We start from the raw sequence: 10,000 nt of genomic DNA, 5'->3' as shown, positions 1-10,000 counted from the left end.
TACATTTATTTCATTTTTCACGGACATGAGAACATCAACGGGCACCCAGACATCTGGGCGCCCCTCACTTCACACAAGTGTGATGTTTCTCTTTACTCTGAGCATAATGACAGGGGCCCTGTTTGCCACAGTGCCGAAGGTGGCCAGGCTGTTAAAATGTCTCAAGATGTCTTAAATTGATTTATCGAAATTCAAGACCGTAAGAATGGTTACATACACTTCGGTTTAGCATCTAAGTGTTAATTACAGTCAGAGGTCCTGGGAATGTGTTTTTCCCCGTGCACGTTTGCAGACAGAAGTCGATGCAGGCCACTGCAAGTCCTTTTCATATTTATTGAAAATCAATATCTGTCTTAAATTTCATTTTAACTGCCCTTAAACAGATCTTAAAGTGATAAATTTCATTTTCTGAAACCTGCAGATGTGAGATACTCTACCATGACCTTTTCAAATGGGCAGATGTAGCCACTGAAGAGTTTTTTTGTTGTTGTTTTTTATCCACTTTATTTATTCTTTTCAATAGAATTTGACAATTTAAGAATTTAGCAGATGCTTTCAAATATCTCGACTCAGAAATTGCAAGATTGGAGTAAGTAGCATGAACCCAGTCAATTAGCAGTTCTTATAAGATAAATTAAGATTTTGCCTCTCACTTAATAGTTCAGTTTGTAATATGAGAAATGGTACAAGTACTGAAACCAGTGTTTTTAAACGTGTTAGCAAAATGGTGAAGCCAGTTTATTTATTTGAACCCTTTTAGCTGGTAGTGAATGTCAATAACGTTATTTGAAGCAGCAGCACAGGATTAGACACTGCCTTGCAGTGCCTTCTCAATTGGAATTCAGACATTGTTACAATTACCTCTCCCTGAGAGGAAATACAATGGAAGTAAAACGTACTGATTGTAGCTTTAACTTAAAGCATGAAAAACAAAATAAACGTATCACTGACCAGTTGTAACTGTAACCAACAAATACCCTGTTGATCCATGTCTATCTGTAGCTATCATGCAAATTACTTCAGTTTCAGCATTTAGTGGCCTGCTATGCTCGTAGAGTGTCATCTTATTCCTTTAAAAGCATACTGGGTTCAGTTCTCTATTAGCCACATTAGGTCACATCAGTAGACCATACTATGTGGACAGTGACACTGCCCCCCCCCCCCCCCCCCCCCAGGGGTATTTAGTCGGCCACAGGTGAGAAGCTACTGTGGGAGGTTGTCTGTCCCCTTGAGGCTGTTGGGTTCACTGAAAACAGATGAATGGAGAGAGGGGATGAAGGGGTGTGCCACACGGCCGGAAATGATTGGCACCTTTTTATAGGATTAGTGTCACCTTAATATTCAGGAGCGTAATCCTTTATGGAAAAGCAAGGTTAGCAGACGACATAACCACAGAGAGAGAGAGAGAGAGAGAGAGAGAATTAGCCCACCTCTGAACAGGACTTAGAATAGAGAGGGGGGCGAGGGGGAGAGGCATGGGGAAGGGGGGATGCTTTCTGAAACACTGCTTTTGTCCCAGGCCTTGTCAAACATTTAGTTTCATTCTTTTGTTGTGGGGAGTCATGCTTTTGTGTTTGGCCTACAAATGGCCTGAAGAGACTCAGAGAGCGAGAGAGAGAGAGAGAGAGAGAGAGAGAGAGAGAGCAGGAGGGGGAAAGATGCCAAGGAGGGAGACTTGGAGGGAGAGAGAGAGAGAGAGAGAGAGAGAGAGCAGAAAGAGAGAGCAGAAAAATGCCATGGGAGACTTGGAGGGAGGGAGGGAGGGAGAGAGAGAGAGCGAAAGTGAGAGGGAGAGAGCCCACTAACCCAGAGGAATAGAATTGACTCTGATGAAGTAAGCTTAGACATTGAGCTAATAGCCGGGGGACAGACCACCATCACATTGAGCTAATAGCCGGGGGACAGACCACCATCACACTAAAACTTTGACTCTACCTCAATCAACCAGTCAATTTTTCCTCACATGGGAGGTCTGTTCGGATACTCACTACCGTAGCTTAGCGCCCCCTCCGCCTCTTCCACGGGAACTATGGCAACAAAGGACCCCCCCCCCCCCGCCCTTCGTACACAGCCATTTCTTCTGGCTGCCCCCACCCTCGTCTCCCACTGGGCAGCCCTTGATGGAACAGCTGCTGTGTTGCGTAGCAGCAAATAGCCATCAAAATGCCATCTTTGCAAGGCCTTCGCCACTATGCCTGCCACAAGCAGAAGAAGCTGTGTGTGTGTGTGTGTGTGTGTGTGTGTGTGTGTGTGTGTGTGTGTGTGTGTGTGTGTGTGTGTGTGTGTGTGTGTGTGTGTGTGTGTGTGTGTGTGTGTGTGTGTGTGTGTGTGTGTGTGTGTGTGTGTGTGTGTGTGTGTGTGTGTGTGCGTGCGTGCGTGCGTGCGTGCGTGCGTGCGTGTGAGTGCATGTGGGTGCATGTTGGTGATGATTTGAGGTGGTGGAGATGGGCCATAATTGAGCTGTGTTACATCTTGACGAGTAAAGAGCCGCAGTGTAGAAATGGGTTACATTTCCTCCCCAGCTGATTCAGGCCATCAGGCAAAGTTGGAAGGGGAGAGGGTGTGTGCTTGTCTGCGTGCATGAAAACACGCATGTGCACGGGCCCATTTGAGAATGTGTATTTGTGTATCTGCTAGGGCATTAAGCAACTAGTCGACTAGTAAATCCACTAGTCGACCATGTTGGTACTAGTTGACTAGTTGATGAGAAAAAAAAAGGGGGGGGGGGGTTTCCCCGATTTTGTAGGCCTCAAGATCAGGTAGATTATAGTTATAGTCACCAATGTACACAGTTTTTAAATGTACAAATATTTATTTACAATTTTCTTTTTTACATAATAGGTATATAACCTATTATATAACCTATATAGTTACTAGTCGACTAGTAAACTAGGCAACTAGTCAACTAGTAAAAGTGACTAGAAGTGAATGCCCTAGTATCTGCACGTGTGTGTGCGTGTGTGTGTGTGTGTGCGTGTGTGTGTGTGTGTGTGTGTGTGTGTGTGTGTGTGTGTGTGTGTGTGTGTGTGTGTGTGTGTGCTTGTGCGTGTGCGTGTGCGTGTGCGTGTGTGTGTGTGTGTGTGTGTGTGTGTGTGTGACTGTAACGCTGGTGGCTGAGTGCCTGCCTGGTGTGTCCATACTCTCTCTGTCCTTCTCTCCTCCTCTCTCTCCCATGACAGGGTGTGCAGTAGATGTTTGGGGCAGATAGCAGCCCACTGCCACTTCCTGGTCTTACTGATAAGCTCCCTATATGCTGCAGATGGCTATCACTTAAAGGCTCCGCGCGTGTACACACGCACACACGCACGCACGCACGCACACACACACACACACACACACACACACACACACACACACACACACACACACACACACACACACACACACACACACACACACACACACACACACACACACACACACACACACACACACACACACACACACACACACACACACACACACACTACCTGTTGACCAGAACTGGCACAGACTTGCCGTGGGCATGACAGAGGCAGCAGAGACTCTGGTTATTTGCCTGTGTGTGTGTGTGTGTGTGTGTGCGTGCGTGCGTGCGTGCGCGCGCGCGTGCGTGCGTGCGTGCGTGCGTGCGTGCGTGCGTGCGTGCGTGCGTGCGTGCGTGCGTGCGTGCGTGCGTGCGTGCGTGCGTGCGTGCGTGGCTGTATGGCTGCATGGCTGCATGCGTGTTTGTGTGTTTGTGTGCGTGTGACAGAGACAGACAGACATACATAGAGAAACATAGACAGAGAGATGGAAAAAGAGAGACTTGTGTTGTGTGTCATTGCTCTCATACACAGCATACATGCATGCATGTGTGCGCGTGCGTTCTCTCTCTCACACACACACACACACACACACACACACACACACACACACACACACACACACACACACACACACACACACACACACACACACACACACACACACAGGGGCCCCTGTGAGAGGTAGAGTGATGTATTGAGGGAGAGGGCTGATTAATGAGGAACGTTTATTAGAACATCTGTGTCAAAGATGGCGGCGAGAGAGGGAGAAAGAGAGAAGCCACCCTGGCAGTGTCTACTCCAGGCCTCTTGTTTGTTGCCTTACCCTAGATCTACCGTAAATAAAACATGCCAGGCTGGAGGAGAGCACTTTATTATCACTGAGTTAAAGCAGAATTCCAGCTGTTTTTAAACACTACATCTCATGCTTGTGGTTGTGCCCCAGTGTCACGCACAAAAGAACATGATATCTATAATAGTTCACAATGCATTGCACTGCCATCTACACAGCTTGTAGATCTGCTATTTTTGCTGTGTGGCCAAATGCGGAACCAAGTATAAATCGGGGGAAAGGGGTCTCTATCGTGTGTGTCTAAGCAGGTGCCATAGCTTAATTCATTGTAATTGTTGAGAAATATCAGGATCACTTATTAGTGACATACCAAAAATCATCACAACCTCTTTTTACATGGTTACTGTCCATACAGTAGCTCAATGAAGGTGTGAACGAGGGACATGCAGATAGCGGCCACATAATCAGTACTATAGAGTATGCTGTTTATAACACATATATATAACACATATATATATATATATATATATATATATATATGCACGCACGCACGCACGCACGCACGCACGCACGCACGCAAGCACGCACGCACACACACACACACACACACTATGGATCACTTGTTAGTGGAGGTCACTCACTTGGAGGTCATATATATGTGTGTGTGTATATATATATATATATATATATATATATATATATATATAGTCAGTGGAGGTCACTTTCCTAACAGTCTATTGCTCATACTGTTGTATGGTAATAATAACAGAGAAAGTGCTTCTTCATATGTGAAAATAAAAGCATTTACATCATCAGCATCTTGACTGAATTAAAGCCGTTGATCTATATTTAGGAATATAGCTTGTAGATCTGCTATTTTCAGTGCGTTCAACGCATATATTAAGGCTTTTATCCAACCACAGCCGCCTTCATTCAGAGTAACCCACTTCCTGTGGCAGCCCCGGGGGCTTCCGTGCAGAGGTCAGGAGTTCGAAGTTCAGAGTCAGGACTGTCGCCACGACGTGCGTTTTTCCACCTGCTGTCTTCCTCCTTTGTTGAGGAGGGGCAGAGGGAGGCAGTGAGACCCCCCTACCACCCCGTTGTACTAGCTCACTTTGTGTGTGTGTGTGTGTGTGTGTGTGTGTGTGTTTGTGTGTTTGTGCGTGCGTGCGTGCGTGCGTGCGTGCGTGCGTGCGTGTGTCGTGCCGCCTTGCTGCTCTGCCAGAAGGCTCCCTGCCGTCCCCCAAGCGCACATATTAAAGAAAATGATAAAGATGGCATACCTGTAATTTGAAAACAGATGGTTTCGTTCTTTTGAATATTTATAACAATCAAAAACAATTTCTCCAGCGCCAACCACGCTATTTGCCCGGAGGCCGGCAAGGTGTTAAAACATTTATTTTAATGAAACGTGGCGATGGAAAAAAAAAAGAAAACTTGTTTCGTTCTCCTTCTCCGGCAAAGGAAGATAGTTGACATGAATATAGTGAGGGCAGATGAATATAGTGAGGGCAGAGAGCTGACAGTAAAGGAAGACTGTGGGGGCATATGTGCGTTGGAGAACTACACGCTCAGTGAGGCCCTCGTACTCGCTTGAAGTTGTTGTTTTTTAACAGATTGCGTAAATAAAGAGAGGCTGGGAGAAAAAAAAAGAGCTTTGTCTGTTTACATCGCCAGATGCTGATATTTAATAAGTCACAATCTCTTTTTCGTTTGAAGGTAAATATCTTTTCCTCCACGCACTCTTCTTGATGTCGACATAAAGCTTCTAATTCAGTCAAGCTTCTAATTTACCCCGTCTGAAATTAAAAGTTCTATCAAACTCGATGGCATTTGATAAAGAAAAAGGGTTTAGGCCGACTTTGATTTGTTTTATTCTTTATACTTTGAGAAGACAAGATCCAAATTTCTGCATGTGTGATACTTTGATTTAGTTTTTTATTTTGCATTATTATTTTTTTGCTGGTTACTGTTTCCTGATTCAATTTGTTTTGACACAGTATTAGCACATGTTTCACAAGCTTTAATATTTTGTCTGTATTTTCCACAGTCGGAATCCTGAAGTCTCTCGTCTCTCCCTCTCTCTCTCTTTCTGTCTCTCTCTCTCTCTCAATCAATCTCTCTCTTTCAGAGTATGATTTCCTCCATTGTGAACAGCACTTACTATGCAAATGTGTCGGCGGCAAAGTGTCAGGAATTTGGGCGCTGGTATAAACATTTCAAGAAGACAAAAGATATGATGGGTAAGCAAAATGGAGCAGCGCAAAGTGTTGCACTTGTGCTTTTGTCTTTTCACATGCACACACGCACGCACGCGCGCACACACACACACACACACACACACACACACACACACACACACACACACACACACACACACATGCCGCACGCAGATACAGCAGTTACCATTCTATGCTATGTTTTGTCTTTGACAGTTATATTATATGAATCATTATTTATATTCCAATAATTAACGACCTTTCTATACACTGTAGCAGGTGTACAGAGCTTTGTCTATTGATTAACGTCCAAATGTTTTCACCTCAACATGTGGCACATTGAGATCCCTTACTTTTCCATTGTTTTTTTATTTTCCCAATAACAAAAAGGCGGTGATGTCTGAACCACTTCACCCTCTAGTAGTATGAGATCAATTAGATTTTCTTATCAAACCCAACTGTGCATGCTTTATATTATTTCAATGAAATTCTATTTGACTGCCTAAAATCAGGTTACCGGTATATAAGTACCACTCCGATCAGAGCATTCTGATACTGTATCTTTATATATTTTGATTTAGTAAATTGCCTTACTGCCATGAAGTTACACATATTAGCCTATTTGTTGATGACAGCTGATATGATATTAGAGGTTTTTTTTACAAAGTAACAACAGCAGCACTGTCCAGTTCATATCATAACCACGCACGCACGCACGCACGCACGCACGCACGCACGCACGCACGCACGCACGCACGCACACACACACACACACACACACACACACACACACACATACACACTGTATACAAGGAACTGCCTTTGCCCTTTGATTAGATATGTTTAAAGTTGCCAATAGGAGCTATTGCCATTATTCTCTGGAGTGTTTAAAGTGATATTTATGAAGTGCCGCTTCCTGTTGGGGTTGTGACTTTTTGGTTTTCATCCATCCCTTCTCTTTCTCAAAACCCCTATGCTGTGTCATTTCCTGTGTGTGTGTGTGTGTGTGTGTGTGTGTGTGTGTGTGTGTGTGTGTGTGTGTGTGTGTGTGTGTGTGTGTGTGTGTGTGTGTGTGTGTGTGTGTGTGTGTGTGTGTGTGTGTGTGTGTGTGTGTGTGTGTGTGTGTGTGTGTGTGCAGGCTTGCGCCAACCCTCCCAGCTGGAAGGATACCTGGGGACATGCGTTCTCCGTGAGAGCCCACGTGCCAATGCACTAGGTAGGCCCCCCCCCCCCCCCCCCACACACACACACACACACACACACACACACACACACACACACACACACACACACACACACACACACACACACACACACACACAATTACATGAACTCTGATTGCCTGTGTGCCCATCTCAGCCAACCCCAGCTAACAAAACCTTGGGCACAGAACCCTGGGGTACCCATGGGTCGCCTGCAGCGACATTCTGCTGTGCCCACCATGTGTGCCTGCAAGTGTTTGGGGGGAATGCCAAGGATGGTGCAGAGTGGCACAACCATTTCTTTGTGTTCTGTGTGATATCCTGATGTGAATCTGCATTTACCTCACCCATGTGGCAGTCACAGTTTGAGACTGGAGTTAGTGGAAGTACAGTAGCATGAAGCCTGATGTACACTTAGTCATGTGACAGGGTCCCATGCCCAAAATCAGCAATCTACAAGATTGTATATCTGCTTTTTTTCAGCACGGGACACTGAGGTACGACCGAGGATCAATTAGGCCTTACTGGGACCTGCAAAAGTGGCATCTCTTCCTTTGAAGTGACAAAACAGGCTACCGTGCTAGATAAGAATCCTTAATTTAACTCAGGAAGTTTAAAATTGGACCTTGGGGTCCATGTTTACTCTCTCAGAGTAAAATGAACACATGTGATTTTACTGAGCAAGTGAGAATGTTCTGGTTGCATCTCTCTCTTCCTCTCTTTCTCCTTCCCATCTTCAGCCCACATCCCATTTCCATTGTGCATTTAATCCGATGCTCTTTTGTGGCAGGATTCCACACGAGGACTCTCGCTTCTGTGGCAGGCTTTTTCTCCCAGGGCCTGCCATGCTATTCTGTCACCCCTTCTCTTTTCAATTTGCATGGAAATGCTTGTGTGTGTGTGTGTGTGTGTGTGTGTGTGTGTGTGTGTGTGTGTGTGTGTGTGTGTGTGTGTGTGTGTGTGTGTGTGTGTGTGTGTGTGTGTGTGTGTGTGTGTGTGTGTGTGTGTGTGTGTGTGTGTGTGTACATGTATGTTCACTCACTGCTGGGGGGCATGCTAACAATAACACATGCGCACATACTGTAAACAAACACACACACACACACACACACACACACACACACACACACACACACACACACACACACACACACACACACACACACACACACACACACACACACACACAGAGGAGTGAATAGGCATGCCGTACCGTCAGAGCCAGGGAATGCCAGGGATTATGGGAGGAGATGTGATTATTACCAAGATTTTTATTTATTTTTTCCTCCTCTCATCATTTGTTTTCAACAAACAGTCAATAGACCCGTCTTGGCCAGGCATCTTGTGTTTACTGACAGTTAAGAAACAGGCAGCTAAAACACACGATTATTGTGGATATTTTTGGAAGTCATCCATGCACTTAATCTTTTATCTCCTCGCTGAAATATTCAGCTCGTTGAAGATTCTTCTCTCTCTCTGTCTTTCTCCCTCCCTCTCTCCGCCTTAACACCAATTTGTGCTTTTCAAAATACCATGCGATGCGTTTCTGTGGGATGTGCAGGCTGTTGTGCACTTTTAAGGTGTAAATGTTGCCATCCGTATGAATCCCTATAGCAGCAGCCCCCTCAGCGCACGAATACCGTATGCGAGAGACGAAAACCCTTCCAAACATTCAAGCCACTCCAAAATGCTCTTTCACTTCACCCTTTAGATCTCAAATCATTGTTTTCCTCTGCTAAGCACATCATTTAAAGCCATCTTAAAATATTCCCAAGTTATTATTATGGACTTAAAGATTCCCCGAGCGGGAGATAGCCCCCAACTGCTGTCAAGTGATGCATTTATTTTCAGGTCTTACGGGCCTGTGATTGCAGGTAGAGTATATGCAAGCAAGGCCTTTTCAAGGGTAACATCTTATTCATTAGTTTATTTATCTGCCTCTTCTCGCCCAACCCTGCATTTATATTAAAGCAATATTTATTGGCTAGCTTGCACACCCTATTGTTGTATTAAGAACAAAGGGTGGTTCAGTTGGCACTTATTCATTAACACACATGAATGCAGCCACGCACACACACACACGCACACGCACGCCCGTGCGCACGCACGCACGCACGCACACACGCACGCACGCACGCACGCACGCACGCACGCACGCACGCACACACACACACACAAACTCAAGTATACACACATGTTCAACCGCGTTACCTATCTACACTGTGCTGTACTGTTTGTGCATGCATACACACAAATGCACATGCAGAAGAGTCTTCCTGTGGTCCTCTCAGCTTGTTTATATTACTCACATGATGGGCCCACATAATCCTCAACTTAATTTTGGAGACACGAGCTGTGGGAGACACAGGTCACAAACACTGAAGCTCCTTTATGTATGCCTTCCATCCAGAGGCCCTCTTTAAGCAGCCTTACAGTACACTGTGCTGTATGACTGGGACTTACAACACAGCAGGCATCAGTTAACCAGATGTATGTATTTGC

At 45.3% G+C, this 10,000-nt stretch overlaps 1 protein-coding gene across 3 annotated transcripts in view; it reads left to right on the top strand.

Annotated features, from left to right (window-relative positions):
- Positions 1–10,000, top strand: part of satb1b (SATB homeobox 1b) — a 68,525-nt gene that overhangs the window by 24,320 nt on the left and 34,205 nt on the right. For all 3 annotated transcript variants that reach the window (XM_079504041.1, XM_079504042.1, XM_079504040.1), the window contains exons 6-7: positions 6,209–6,320; positions 7,435–7,512. In XM_079504041.1, the coding sequence (XP_079360167.1) occupies positions 6,209–6,320; positions 7,435–7,512 (190 nt within the window). The remainder of the gene's footprint in view (positions 1–6,208; positions 6,321–7,434; positions 7,513–10,000) is intronic.

This window comes from Electrona antarctica (assembly GCF_951216825.1).
Source record: "Electrona antarctica genome assembly, chromosome: 6".
In the NCBI taxonomy this organism is placed as follows: Eukaryota; Metazoa; Chordata; class Actinopteri; order Myctophiformes; family Myctophidae; genus Electrona; species Electrona antarctica.
Note: the sequence above shows the minus strand (reverse complement) of the source record. Positions and strands in the feature narration are given on the sequence as shown.